At 41.7% G+C, this 16,229-nt stretch overlaps 1 protein-coding gene across 1 annotated transcript; it reads right to left on the bottom strand.

The window, feature by feature from the left end:
* Positions 1 to 14,089: 14,089 nt before the first annotated feature.
* Positions 14,090 to 15,397, bottom strand: LOC146058455 (uncharacterized protein F54H12.2-like). Its single transcript, XM_083170742.1, has one exon. The coding sequence runs from the start codon at positions 15,395 to 15,397 to the stop codon at positions 14,090 to 14,092; it is 1,308 nt and encodes a 435-aa protein (XP_083026868.1).
* Positions 15,398 to 16,229: the final 832 nt, after the last annotated feature.

Below are 16,229 nucleotides of genomic sequence, written 5' to 3'. Positions count from 1 at the left end.
CATTTAAGACCAGATATTGCGGTGGTTCACATTTTAAATTGTTTGTTTCTCAAAAACTGATCAATAGGATGGCTATGTTTACACAGATGGTACTGAATAGACAGGCAAAAACAGCAGCATTTTACAGGGACAGGGGCATTACAGGGTTGTTACAGCTGTTACAAGCTATGACACTGTCAGAAAATAGCAAAAAAAAAAAAAAGTGAACTGTTCACATGTTTTAAATGATTGTGAAACATGTCCAATATTTTAAAATTATTCATGTATATAACCACAGCTATCTGGTTGTACTATTGTCTCTCCATTGAAGGACAAAATAAAAAACTAACATATCTGGTTGTACTATTGACTCTCCATTGAAGGACAAAATAAAAACTAACATTGGATGAAATCCTTATTGTATCATTGAAAAAGAATTATCACTTTTGCATTATAGGCGGCTTTCCACTATTGGAAAACATTTTGTGGGCTTTATTCCTTGATCCATCGGGGAATTTTGTGGGCAGGCCACCGAGTCACTAATGTTTTAACTGGAATACCTTGTTATATTTGCATTTCTGGTAGCGCGTTTAGGAATATTGTGGATCATAAGCCCCGCTATGTTGACATTTTATAGCGAGTTGTATGATGGCGAGGGAACCCAAGATTATCGACGGCCAGCGGGGGTTGTTTTACCACAATTCCAACACTAAACATGTACAGGGCACAATCTGAACATGTTCAGATTTGTTCAATCGCAATACTGCGTTAACACGCCGATGTATGCATGGTCTAATTCGCAGCTGGGGCATATAATTCAGGCACTGCAAACCAAATTGTTATGAAGCAACAGGCAGGCATGTTACAGGGGCACATTTCAAAAGTAAAATTTATAACTCGCCATATGCATCGCGTTATGACAACGCATAAACGCGGCATACAGATCACGATATTATGCGATATGGTTGTAATAAAATAAAAAATAAAAAAATTCATACAGCTATATAGACATATTTAATATCCATTTGCTCAGAATGATATGATCTGGATCATTTATGAAAAACATTGTGTGTACAACAATACCGTAATTAGTTATTATAATTCAAAGTATAACAAGTTTAAAATATGTTTGAAAATGAGCTCAACCCATCAGGGCGGAAACATCTCAATAGAAAGAGGAGGCCCCCTTGGTTAGTTTCTGCTATAAATATGCGATAGCGATTGCTGATAGACACAACTGGAAAAAAGCTTGGATCCTTTCACTCCAGCCCAGATCCAAATTTGAAGCACTCGCTTACACCGACAGCACAGGGACGCCTCTAAAAAGAAGTTTGAAGTTCTAGCTTACCACTACAGCCCAGCGACGCATCTGAAAGAAGATCTCTCTTGTTACTCAGCAGAGGTGATTATTAATATTATTAGTGTAATTATTATCAATATCATTTATATTATCATTAACGACATTAACATTGCTATTATTATTATTATTATTATTTTAGTGTTTGACCACTTTATAAATGATTATTATATATATATATATATATATATATATATATATATATATATATATATATATATATGGAGATATGATTATTACAAAATCATTAACGGCATTTACGGCATTATTGTTATTATTATAGTGTTTGACTACTTTATAAATGGTTATTATATATATCTATCTATATATTTTATATATATATATATATATATATATATATATATATATATATATATAGCATATAAAAACAATGCCCAGGATATATTATTATAATGTTATGTGCCTTTATACATGTTTATAACTGTTAGCGATTGTTTGTGTGTAGTTGTGTATATATATATCAAAGGCACTCGGAGTATCAATTGGGGTTTTTTCACTCACCCTAGTCTCCAAGTTTTGAAATGTAAAAGTTTTGAATCAGTCTGTGTGATGCTGGTGACACCTAGTGACGTATTTTGGTATAGCTGAGGCTCTTAAAGCTTTATGTATTATACATAGAAGAATGGCTTTTATTGATGCAGGCTGATGAACTAATGCGATATATTTAAAATTAACAAGCGCCTTATATTTTTACAGATTATAATACTCAAGAGCCCAACATATTCTTGGCGTGTAAACATGCAGGCATGTTTCTTAATATCAATACACGATGCGTTGATAAAACAGCACCGCTGATCGTTTTAAACTTGTTGATTTAATATAAAACATGTTTGTTTAAATAAAACATGAGTAAAACATTTAAAAAATGAAAAAAAATAATAATAATAATTAAAATTAAAATTAAAAAAATTATGCGTAATTATTATGATCAAAAATATGTTTCCTTTCACAGATGAATTATGAATTAACGGATGAAGATTGCATTTCATTTTTTGAAGCCCTGCCGCCTTACCCACACCACAGAAGTGAGTTGAATTATATTTAATCATTTGTTATACGTCAAATTACATGTTGTTATGATTGTTTTTATAATTTATTTTGATATAAACAAACTTTGCAACTTTAATCTAATTGAAAATGTCTAATTATCAACCAACAGATCCTTTAAACAACGCTGGCGACAGCCTGATGGGTATTTCCGAACTGGACGGTGAAAATCAAGCTTTTGAAAACGCATATGGCTCATTGCAGAATCGCGCTACGGGGTACGCCGATCCGCCACAGTCCGAGAACAGTTGTAAGTACAAGTATGAACGGGTGCCCTTTATAACTGGCGCTATTTAAAAATGAAATTAAAGGCCTTTAAGCTTGTAAGCTCTTATAACCGATGCCGGTTATTACGATACCTTTAAGCATGTAATCGTCTGTAGCAGCTGTCATTTATTACACGATTTTTACCTTATACTAACTGTATACTTTTTACACTATTACACAATTAGACAGCCCAACAATCGGTCCAGACGCGACTCAATTCATATTGCGGGATATATTGAACCTGCGGCCATCGCAATCATTAGAAGCACCAACAATCGGGACAGAGTCGGCCGATCTCATGTTGCGAGACTTTGCGAACCAGATTCCGTCGCAAAATCACCTACAATCTAATCAGCAGCATTTTATACAAGGTGAGTTAAAAACAAATGATGTTATTGTTTTTCAGCACCCGCGGCCTGTGAATTATTAATTAATTTATAACGCCATTATTACAGTTGAAGCTCAACAACACAATACCGAGATGCCCGGCTGCAGCACAAATTCGGGTCAAATGATCAGACCAACGACAAGCCGGAAGCGGGAACAGCGGTCCTTCATGGAAGATGCAGAGAATCGACCGATCTCCACACCGCTGAACAGTCGCCAAGGTTTAAATGACTCTGTGTCAACGGTTATGGACCAACAACGCAGGCAAGGCAAACCGTGCAAGAGGCGTCCAGGTATGTCACGTACAAATCACACTGATCGTGATTTAGGCTGTGACGCTTTGAAAAGGAAACTGGACTATAACGATTGTGTAAAGCCGAAGCGCAGGCGGGGTCGTGATACTTCACAACTAAGTAATGATTCTGACGGCCCTGTACGCAGTGTAAAAGGTGCAGGCTCTAAATATGTGAACAAGGTTGCACCTATGCCACAGACTGAAACAATCCTAATTCCCGATACACCGGAAAGGCCTGTTACAGAAGCACATTACAGTCCTAGCGATGCTTCGTTAATCGATATGAACGCTCAAGAGATTTTTACAACTGTTGTAGAGTCAACAACTTCCGGCTCTCAGAATAGTATTGTTGAGAGCTATACTGTTGTTTCAGGAATACCAGCTGTGTTTACAACGGCTATACTTCCAATAACGCAGCGGACTGTTGATATTGCAGCATCTGTTAGCGGAACGCCATCGAATAGGGTCGCGCCCGATGTTGCCCCGCTAACAAACGATGTAACGATCGGACAGGAGAATGCTGATCAACTAGACGCAGCGGGCGAATTGCAATATTATGCTTTGATAATTCGACTTTGTTCAGATATCAGATTCATGGAGAAAATAACAAAAGACATGGATGAATTTGGAACGGAGTTAATGGGCGAATATGAAAATCAGCCGCAGGGTAAAAAATATATTCTTGATAGAATTATTAACCGTTATATTGATGTAACAATGCAAATTCTTGAACGGAATGCAAACACAGGGGATTTTGTAAAGGCTAATATTCACCATTTCCCAGGAATTGTTGAGACAGATACATGACTATGTATGGGGGGGTAGCGGCTTGAAACGACTCTTACATTTAAATGTCTGTAAGAAAAAATCAAGTATTAAAAACAATGCATTTTACAACATGTCAAATTTATTTCTACGGTCAAGGTTGAAAAGAGCTTTAAAACTGTTATTCAGTTTGAAAAAGATCAAGCACCGCAGGGCTCAGCGAATAGCCCGTGGCCTGCGGTCGCAGTTTGATCATATAGAGCAGCCGCAAACACCCGCGTTACCGGATGATGGGTCGCTGGACGTCAATGCTGAACGGAGCGCCCAGCCACCGCCAAGTGATGATGTACGCCAGGCCCCATCACCCGGTAATAACGATGGTCATCAGTCTGTATACTTAGAAGCAATTAATCGTTATGAACGACAACATCCTAATTTCAGAGCTGTTGAATATCACAATCATTTTCGCTTTGTTAATCTGGATAGGGTTACATCATTTGTAGAGGGCGTGAGAGCGGTGCATGGCGCTATACAGACAATGCTCGATGGTTTCCTGGCGGGTGTTGACCCAAACGACCGGGTGCAGTTAAGGTTGGAGGGTGGAGGTTTACACAACGCCATCTATTCACATCGAAAGCCGCAAGAGACATTAGACGCTGTAAGTTTTTTGAATCAGATTACAAATACACTTCAAAGTAATGCTGAATTTTTAACATCAGATGGTTTAAGGTTTGTGATCAGTGTTTTTAGAAATAGAGCGGGCGGGGCCCTATCCGGGCGTGGCCTTAGAAGAATACCCCACAGCCTAATCATTGAAATGCGTAGTCGTAACTTGTATGATTTCAAGAACATCGGGTCTAAATTGTGTCTAGCTGCTAGTATCTGTAAACTTCTGGATAAAAGTGATGCCACTGACCATATGATTCAAGAGAGAGCGATACAGTTGCATAAGGTTTTGAATCTTCCGACTGATAAGGAACTCAGCTTTAGCGATGTTGTACTTTTTGAAAATCACTTCAAAGTGACAATCAAGGTTTTATATTTTAAATAAACAATTTTATTGAGCAAATACAAGGATAAACAAGCTTTACAGACCAGCTGTTATCTCAAAATATCAAGACAGCGTGTATCACAATTTGCCAAGATTTTCATATTTATCAGAATGTATAGCAAGGGGATAGAAAGAACGAAGAGAGAATAAAAAGAGAGGAGGAAGAGAAGGACAGGAGGTTAAGTTGGGGGGTAAGAGGGTTAGTGAAGAGGGGTGGGGGGAGGAAAAGAAAAAGAGGGGGGGGGGCGGGAAAGGGAGGGGAAGGGATGACCTCCATTAGTATGGCTCAAACAGGGGTGGCATGTTTTGTTGAGAAAGCCATGGAGACCAGACCTTATGAAAGGACTTAAGCGAGTGGCGTATAGTCGCAGTGATATATTCCATCTTGTAGACGTACCACACCCGTGAGAGAATTGCTGGCATTGGGGCAGGTGCAGGTTTCTTCCAGTCGGAAGCAATTTGACAAGTCATTGCAGAGGAGATATGCCTTATTAATTTGTGCTGATGGTGGTTAAGCTCGGGGGGTTTTAGTGGGAGAAGGAAGTATCTGGGGTCTCTGGGCACCGCAACTCCCAGCAAAACTGTAAGCAGGTCAAGCAATTCTCCCCAGATGCCAGCGATTAGCGGGCAGGTCCACCAGATGTGGAGGAAGCTACCCTCTGTAGGACAACCTCTCCAACACCTGTCAGAGACCTCGGGAAACATCTTATGTAGCTTAGAAGGGACGTAGTACCAGCGATATAGTAGTTTTTATATGTTTTCTTTAATTTTAACGCAAATGGAGCTTGACGCTGCATTGTCGCGTATTTCCTCCCAGTCCTCCTCGTCTAGGGAGAGACCTAGGTCTCTTTCCCATGCCGTTTCATGAGGGGCCCGGGATGAGGTTGTGAATGGGTCTAGCAGAGCGTACAGTGCAGAGATTAAACCTTTAGATGAGGTGCGTCTCCAGCACATATATTCTATAGAGGTTAAGGGTCTAGCGTTTAGAGTAGATATAACTTTGGAGTGGAAGTGGCGAATCTGGAGAAAGCGGAAGAAGTCTATGTTGGGAATTGCAGTGCCCTCCCTGATGTCAGCGAACCGAGGAAAGGTAGCGTTATCTGATATGTCGTTTAAATAATAAATGCCGTCTTTCAGCCAGCTAGACAGGGAGGAGCGTCCCAGGCCGGGGGGGAAAGCGGGGTTGTGAAATAAAGGTATTAATGGGGAGGGTAGCGGGGCTAAGTTGTATGTTTTGTTCAGTCTGTCCCAGACTGCTAGAGCACGCGACACCACCGGGTGTGATACTATCGAATGTGGACGTTTAGGTCTGGGCAGCCACAGCAGTGAAGACAGGGTGGTCAGGCCCAAGTCCCCCGCCTCTACGTTCACCCATACTTTGCTCGCGCCCCAGGGGTTACACCACTGAACAGTCTGGGACAGCTGTGCGGCATAATAGTATCTCTTAAAGTCTGGTATCCCCAGGCCTCCCTGGCAGGAGGGCCTCTGTAATAGTTTTAATCTTATGTGCGGGCGTTTTTTGTCCCATATGAATTGTGATGATTGGCGTTGTAAAAATTTGAATACGTAGGAGGGGACATATATGGGCAGGGTCTGAAAAAGGTACAACAGGCATGGGAGAATATTCATTTTAATAGAATTTATTCTGCCTATCCAAGAGATAAAGTGGGAGGACCAGGTGGTAAGGTCTGATTTAATCGTGTCTAGCAATCTCGGGAAGTTGGCTTGGAAAAGTTGGTGGTAATGATGAGTTAGGTATATACCTAGATATTTCACTTTTTTCCTGTTCCAGTTACATGGCAACAGATTCATTAACTCTGTTTTGAGGGGTCCGGGTACATGAAAATCGAGGATTTCGATTTTCTCAACATTTATTTTGTAATCAGAGTGGAGGGAGTATTGTTGAATCTCTGACAGTAAGCGGGGGATAGAGCTCACTGGGTCGGTGAGGGTCAAGAGCACATCATCTGCGTATAGTGCTATTTTGTGCTCCGAGGAGCCTACTTTAACGCCTTGGATAGACGTGTTATTGCGTATCCTCGCCGCCAGGGGCTCCATAACCAGAGCAAAGATTAACGGTGAGAGGGGGCAGCCTTGGCGGGTGCCATTGGTTATGCTAAAGGGGTTTGACCTCGCCCCGTTTACGACAACCCGGGCGGACGGCGTGTTGTATAGAGCCTTGACACCCTCCAGGAAGGGCCCTGAAATGCCCATCCTTTCCAGCACTGCAAAGGTAAACGACCACGAGATACGGTCGAATGCCTTCTCTGCGTCCAAGGCTAGGAGCAGAGCTGGGTTTTTCTGCTTCTGGATTATGTGGATAAGGTCAATCGCTCGCCTTGTGTTATCTGACGCCTGACGTCCCGGGATGAATCCCACCTGGTCCGGGTGGACAAGGAATTGGAGCAAAGGGGCCAGACGTCCGGCTAGAATTTTTGCATAAAGCTTCAGGTCAACGTTCAGTAATGAAATCGGCCTGTAGTTTGCACAGTTGGTTGGGTCTCTGCCCGCTTTTGGAATTACCACTATATCCGCCAGGGTTGTCTCAGGGGGAAAGGAGGCACCCTCCAGTATGTTGTTGAACAAGGCCGCTAAGTGGGGGGCTAGTTCTTTTGCAAAACGCTTGTAATAGATGGCCGAGAACCCATCTGGACCTGGTGCAGCGGATGACCGCATGGATCGGATTGCTGCTACCACCTCCTCCTCCGTAATTTTCCCATTCAGGGTAGCCAGCTGGGCCTCTGAAAGGAGCGGGAGGGGGGTGTCTGCAAGGTAGGAGATAGTATCTTCATGTTCAGAGGTGGGTAGGGGAGGGGGCTTTTTTAAATTATACAAGGTGTCATAGAAGAGTTGGAATTCCCTGGCTATTTCCAATGGGTCATACGTGCAGGATCCTAATGTTGGAGACTTTATTTTTTCAATCAGCCTGGACACTTGTTGTCGTCTGAGTTTATTGGCTAATAGGGTGTCTATCTTGTCTGCTTTGTCATAAAAGCGTTGCCCAAGCTTTTGAAGAATGCTAGCCGCCCGGTGAGCTAAGAGTGTGTTCAGTTGACCTCTGATCGCTTCAATTTGGGATAACAGGTTTGGGGTGGGTGTGCTTTTATGTTGATCCAACAGAGCGGCCAGCTGTGATTCTAGAGCATGTATCTGGAAGGTTTTATATTTTAACAATGGTGACTGGCGCTATTTCGATTCAGAGGGCAGATTCAGCGACCACACATTGTTTGTGCTATATCACGACCATCATTATTTTGGTATCAAAGACATCAGAGGTTTTCTTGGTTCAAGATTTTATTGCTACCGGTGCAACAGTTCATTCCACCATAGACACAATCACGCTTGTGTTTTCTTTTGTAAGGCGTGTCACAGGCAAGAGTGTGTCGATGACGGATCATCAATACTAAGGTGTTCGGTTTGTAGGATCTTTTGTCGTTCAACAGACTGTTTAGAGACGCATGAAGCTTTAGCGCTGGATAACAAAAAACCATGTCTTCAACATGTTTATTGTGACAGGTGTTGTCTCTACCGACAACCGATTCATAAGTGCCAGGGCCTAAAGTGCCCCATTTGTAAGGTAAATGTTGATGGTTTTGCGGATCACCTGTGTTATATACAAACTATCAAACCAGAGGAACCCAATAACAAATACATATTTTACGATTTTGAATGCATGCAGGAGACAGGTTTGCACATACCAAACTACTGTTACGCTCTAACACTAGCGGATGAGAGAACCTGGGAGTTTAAGGGCGTTGCTTGTATCGAAGACTTTGTAAAGACATTCATGAAGCCTAAATTTGAGCATTACACATTGATAGCGCATAATGCGGGGCGTTATGATGCGTACTTTGTCTTGCGCCAATTGATTAAAGAGCGCCTGAAATTAAAACTCTTAGCTCGCGGTGGCAACATTATGTGTATAACCGTTAAAGATTTGAAGATTCGATTAATCGATTCTCTAAATTTTTTACCAATGAAACTCAGTCGGTTCCCAAAAGCCATGGGGTTTAACGGCTCCAAAGGGCACTTCCCACATTTTTTTAACACGGCGGCTAACCAAGATTACATAGGCCCAATGCCATCGATAGATTATTTTGGACTAGAATACATGATGGATGGCGATAAGACGTCGTTTATAGACTGGTACGAAAAAAACAAGCACATGTCCTTTAACTTCCAGACAGAGCTTATCCGCTATTGTAAGGAGGATGTAAAGATTCTACAAAAAGCCTGTAGTTCTTTTAGAGATGCGGTTATTGCTATGACAAAACAGGAGGTTTAATTTCTGGTGAAGATGGGTCCAGAATCGTTAAGAGGCATGTTGATCCTTTTCAACTGACGACTCTGGCATCGGTTTGCATGGCTATGTACCGTTGTAAGTTTTTGCGGGAAAACACATTGGCCCTTGTGCCGGGCGATAATTATCACAAGACACAAAAGCGTTACTCAACACCAGCCATACAATGGTTAATGTATATTGAACACAAAGAAGGGGTTAGCATAAAACACGCTTTACAAGGGGGTGAAAAGAAAGTCGGCAAGTATAGCCTGGATGGTTATGCCGTGATTAATGGTGTGCCCACAGCTTTTGAATTCCAAGGTTGTTTTTATCACGGTTGCGGTTTTTGCTACAACGCAGATGATATAAACAAGTTGACGAAAACAACTTATGGCCAATTACAGCACTATACGCAGGTGAGAATGCATTTCCTAAAGCGGTGTGGTTTTCATATTCGCACAATTTGGGAATGTCAGTGGAAGAATATGTTAGAGGTTGACGCTGATCTGCAGACTTTTCTGAAGGGTAAAGAATTACCTGAACCGCTGGATCCTCGCGCAGCTCTTTACGGCGGCCGTACTAACGCCATAAAGTTGTACCACAAAGCAACAGCTGATGAGTTAATTCACTATTTTGACTTTACCAGCCTGTACCCATTTGTCAACAAAACAAAAATGTATCCTATAAAGCACCCGCGCATAATTTATAAGGGATTTGGCGATGTCACAAAGTATTTTGGTTTTGTCAAAGTGAAAGTGCATCCGCCTCGCGGCCTTTTCTTTCCGGTTCTACCGGTTAAAATGTGCGGCAAGCTAATGTTTCCATTGTGTCGCACATGCGCAGAGTCTGGACAGACAATGCTTTGCAATCACGATGACGAAAAGCGATCACTCACCGGCACTTGGTGTACGGTGGAGTTAAATTTGGCTATAGAAAAGTGTTACAAAATTTGTAAAATATACGAGGTGTGGCATTTTGATGAACGATCTGATGACTTGTTTTCAGGTTACATTAAAATGCACCTCAGGAGTAAACAAGAGGCTTCTGGTTATCCCGACTGGTGTACAGACTCTGTGAAACGACAAGCGTATATAGACGCTTATAAAAAAAATGAAGGGGTGTCTTTACGACCCGACCACATAGAAATGAACCCTGCAAAAAGGCAAATTTCAAAATTGTTTTTAAATTCGTTATGGGGTAAGTTTGGCCAGCGTAGCAATCTGACCAATACGTCTCTAGTCTCGGACCCTGACAAAGTTTTTGCATTTGCGTTTATGCCTCACTACGAAGTGTCCGCTTTAGACTTCATAGATGACAGCACGGTTATGGTGAACTGGAAGTACGCCAAAGACCATTACGCCAGAGCGGTAAATACAAATATATTTATCGCCGCTTTTACTATGGCCCACGCACGCATTGAATTGTACAACCTGTTGGACAAATTACAAGGTCGTTGCCTGTATCACGACACAGACTCTGTGATTTTTGTCAGCAGACCCGGTGATTGGGACCCGCCCTTGGGTGATTACCTAAGTGAGTTAACTAGCGAATTACCTTCGGGCACCCATATAACTGAGTTTGTCTCAGCCGGCCCCAAGTCATACGGCTATCAACTAAACAATGGGAAGACGTGCATAAAAGTAAAAGGGATAACACTTAATACCGCTAATGCTCAGCGTGTTAACTTTGACAGCCTGAAAGATCTGGTCTTAGATTACCCTTTAAACCCCAAAGGCGAGGACCAGAAAAAAATTGTGATCCGCCAACCCGGCATAGTGCGTGTGAAAAAGTACTGGCAGATTGAGACTCGCACACTGCAGAAAACTCAAAAGTGTGTTTACACTAAACGGTCGCTTACAGACAGCTTCACAACCCTGCCGTTTGGTTATTAAGATGGACACCAGATTTCAGCACCCCTTCTCCTGTATTTTAGCCGGCCCATCTAATTCGGGGAAAAGTTATTTTGTGAAAACCCTGTTGCAGCACGCCGCCACGCATATGACGCATGTGCCGGATAATATTGTTTGGTTTTACACCTGTTGGCAACCTATATATGATCAACTTCTGCGTGATTTCCCCAGTATGCGTTTTATAGAAGGTTTACCCGAGTCTTTTAACGACGACCAGCTATTTCCACCTGATAAGATTAATTTAGCTGTGGTTGATGATCTGATGGAGGCTGCTAGTAATAATTCCGAGGTTGAGAAAGCTTTCACAAAGTATGTACACCATCGTAATCTCAGCATCATGTACCTTGTGCAAAACATATTTTGTCAAGGTAAAAAGAGCAGGACTATACATTTAAACACAAAATATATGGTCCTGTTCAAAAACCCCAGGGATAAAATACAAGTGGGTATTCTGGCTAGGCAAATGTATCCGTCGAGACATCGATTTTTCATCGAAGCATTTGAATCTGCTACGGAACCCCCTTATGGATATTTACTGGTTGATTTAAGAAACAACGCTCTTGACGATTATCGTTTACGAAGCGGCTTATTCCCACCCGACACACCGGTTGCTTATGTCGTTAAGAAACGCGGTTCTAAATAGCTATAACCGTGCAAACTTTAGTCATTCATCATTTATCTAACAAAAGGTGAACATGTCGACCCGGATACGCCGCAATTGGGGGCTTTTAAAAATGCTGATAAAAGCGAAGCCGACCCAAAGAAACGCTATTTTATCAAACGCTTCAAATGATTTGGTGACTGCTATCTTTGAGATTGCTCTCAATACGCTTAAAGGTAAAATACCCTTGTCACAACGGCAATTGAACTATCTTAAAAAGAAGAAGGCCCTTATAAAATCACTTTGTAATAAGAAATGCGCCATTGGCAAAAAGAAACGTCTGGTGAAACAGTCGGGCGGCTTTATTGGATCGCTGCTTGGTTTTGCTATTCCCTTAATAACAGGGCTGCTATCTAATCGTTGATGGAATTTGCTGAGAAAATGTATCTGGTGCCGTTTACACAACAAACCGAGTAATGACGATATACGTAAAACAGCCACGCAAGGTCTAGATGCGGAGATCATAAGCATACTACATAATAATGCATTATCAGAATACGAAAAGGCGAACCGATACACTGCCGTTTTACAGAGATATCTGGTGTTGAGTAAACAGACTGATAGAGAAATGTCAACTTTAACCCTTTTATCACCCGATGCAAATGCTGATGCTGAATCATTTAATGCCGTGCAAACTGATGCAGCCGACACAGTTTATCAAGATGTTTTGAATGGTGTTAATTCGAGGTATAAAAAAAACTGTGAAATACTAATGAGCAAGATGTCTCGCTCTAAACACATCACAAATTGGAATGATAAAGGCGTGTTTTTGTATAAGGGGAACACTGTACCCGGTTCCAACATGATCGATTTGATAAGAGGCATCACACAAAATCACAGCGTATCGCTTCATAAGATGCCTAACGGTTGGCCCGAGTTTATGCGCGCTATGGCTGAATGGATGGTATATTCAATACCATCCACAGTCGTTGGTAATGCCTCAAATAGACTGCAGCTTGACCGTTTAAAAGCAGCGGCCTTCGCTGACTCTGATGATTCTTTAATCGCTGACACTCCGAAACAAAACTATCAAAAAAGTCGTATAAATGTTTTAAGTTCCCCGGGGCTAACAACGCAACACGGATACTTGTTACCTAGGAAAAGATCCGTAAATTTATTTCAGGAATCACAGTGGTTGAACCTATAACTTATAAATTATTAACTTTTGTGTGAATATTTTGTATTATGATGTTTGTATGATGACAATCCTTCCTCATGTTAGAATCAATATAGTTATGACTTGTTGTACATAAAACGCGTGAAGAGTTATATTTGTTACAGCTTTTATTTCACTGTAATTTTGTTTTTCATGAACCAATAAAATATATTTCTGGTTTAGAAATTCAACGTTTTGGTCTTTGTTTCTAATCAAGTAATTGTAAGAATCACACAATAACACGTTATAAAGTTAAAAACAATGTTGTTTATTATAATCACCATATTTATGAAGCATTGTACATAAAATGCTTTAAACACAGCGTTGGTTACAAGTTACACAAGCCTGTACATATTTAAACGTGTAATGACTCAAACAATGGCTTCGTGGTAGACGTCTTACAAAGTTTGAAATGAAACGGTCATTACGTTTTGTATCACCGGTAAAACGGGACAGTACATCCGAATATTTGTAATTTTTACACATGTAAAATATAAAGTATATACAATAGTGGCCGCAAACGGTGCTGTTAACATCTTGCAACTGACTATTTTGATGGTAAATACTTTTTGAATTCGCTTTTAAAAACTGTATTATAGGCTTTAGGAATAGGGCGCTGTCGGGTACTAGGCCGTAAGAATCAAAAAAGTAACATTCGCGCCTTTCGTTAAAATAAACGGCCAACCAGTGCTGCCCCGGTTGCCTGCTGTTATGCGTATTGATTACAAAGGCACTGGGGTATTGCGGCAGTTTACAGTTAGGCAGCATATCATACGGATAAGCCCCTTTAAAGCATATTCGGGTTGTTGGGTCTGCATACAGTATGCAATTTATCTGCAATGTGTTCATCTTGCGGCTGTGTAATGGCAGTTGTTAAAATATCCGAAAAATATAAAAGTTATTTATCTCATTTATAGATAATCATACAGCACATCACGTCTTTGATTAATTTCGATGATATTATCAAATAAAGCATAAATAATCACATTGACTGTCCGGTCTAGCGCTTCAGCAAAGCGGAATTCGGCACCTAGATTCCCTGTTCTGATTAGCGATAGGTGTTCTGCGCATTCCTGTTCAGGCGACAGATCAAAAGCGAATAAAGTGTAGCCAATGAGGTACTCTTCACGGTCGATTAGTATACCGGAGTCTGATTTCTGTTTATTTGTGATCTGTATGAGCGACATGTACTCACGAACCGCATTACCATGTTCAAAGTCTGGTTGAAACGGCTTAGCCGGATGCGGTGTTCCATCCAGGTATAGGGATGCAAAGTTTACGTTTTTATGTTCAAAACGTAGAGGGTTCCTGTCATAGGCTCCAGAAAATGCTTCGTTGTCTACAAATGCGGCTATAACCGTTTTTGGTACTTGGCCTAAAAACAGATTTTCTAAATTAAACACCCGACTACCGATCGGCACACTATATATCTTCATGCCAACTCGGTCTATGGAGTACTTAGCATTCCCGGTTAACAAAGCCTGGGCGTGGCCGATCCGGACTGCCGGTGAGACCTGGACTCTTTTCACAAACAGGGACGCGGCGACAATCTGAATTTTAAAGGCTTCCGCTTCCATGGACATTAAACAGAAAGAGTCTTTGTTTCTGGTGAGTTTTATCTTCAAATCAACAGCGTTTAAGATCAACTTATGTTGATGAAAAAGATCGCAGTGTAGCGGCCCCAACAGTTCCACCGTTCGACTTTGCGCCGTTGCTCTTGCTCTTTTTATAAACCCAGTATTTAGACCATCCAGGGTTCTGGTGTTGTGTTCTCCAGCCACATCTTTGTAAAACAATCCTGTTGTGTGTTTTGTGGATAAAGCGTCTGAGCTATAATTCAAAATGGTCTCGATGTACGCTCTATAGGCGTAAAGATTATTGGATTGTGATATGAGTCTATCGCCCAAAGAAACATCCACTTGGCTGAATAAAGTCGCTATTGGATAATTAATAAGAGCGACCCGTGCCGCTTGCGGTATTGCCGTGTTATCGGGCCGTACGATCTTACAGGTCACGTACAGCAGCGTGTTGTTCAGGTCGTAGTAGTGTTCGCCGCTGGCCGCTATGTAGAATTCTAGCGGCGCGGTCTCGGATAACGCAGCTAAAGGTTGAACTTCCACATATAGACTTTTCTCTACGCTGGTTTGCGTTGGGGGCACATCAAAAAGGTCAAGCTCAGATTTTGCGCATTCCATGGATTCGTTGTGTATGAAAGACATTCTTAAAAAATATCGCCAGCCCTTCTCTTCGGCTTCCTTTTTTTATCTAAGTTGCGCTTGCTCCGGTTATTGTTTAAAAGGGGCAGGCACCAAGGCGGTAGTTGTGTTGAGCGCTTACGTTTTCTTTTAACCGCCCCTTTCCACGTATAAACTAAACCGGACCCATCTTGCTTCGCTTGATTTGCTTCGTGTAATCTGTTCACAACGGCGGTTGTGGCTTGGCCTATGACGTCTTTTGCTATATTGCGGGCTGCATTCTTCACGTGGGGTTTTGCCAACTCCAGCCCTCTTCTGAAAAGTGGCACTGCTTTTCTGAATAGGCTTCGGAAAATACCGCCTAACCCGCAGCCGTACATATAGGCGCTGCCGTGAAAGCCTGGTAAACCGCTGCCGGCTTGAGTTTTATAATATTGCGCATAGAGCGCCGGATCGCCATAATTTTTTATGGCGACCATGCTATTTAATAAAATTCGGTTTTGCGTCGTCTGAAGTGTAGTTTCACGTTCGCTTTCCCAAACTTAAATGAAATGTTCTCGTTTTGGTCGTTCTTTATCTCTATGTCTATAGTATCAAAATGCATTTTGCACAAAGGTACGTAATCGGGTTTCTCGTATCGTATAGTGATCATTTCGTTGTTACGCCCCTTTATTGCCACAGTCCGCAGCAGCGGTACATAACTATCGCCTACCCTCTGATGCTCGATAATATCCGCGTACACGAACAACATATACTGGCCGCCGGTGATGTCTGCACACGGTTTTAAAGAATTTGTTTTAGGTTGTAACCCCAGTATCCTCGTCAGTTTAGGGCTGGCCGTTATATGGTACATCAT

Source organism: Crinia signifera, chromosome 2 (genome assembly GCF_055691185.1).
Source record: "Crinia signifera chromosome 2, ASM5569118v1, whole genome shotgun sequence".
NCBI classification, from domain to species: domain Eukaryota; kingdom Metazoa; phylum Chordata; class Amphibia; order Anura; family Myobatrachidae; genus Crinia; species Crinia signifera.
This window is presented reverse-complemented; position numbering and strand designations above follow the sequence as displayed.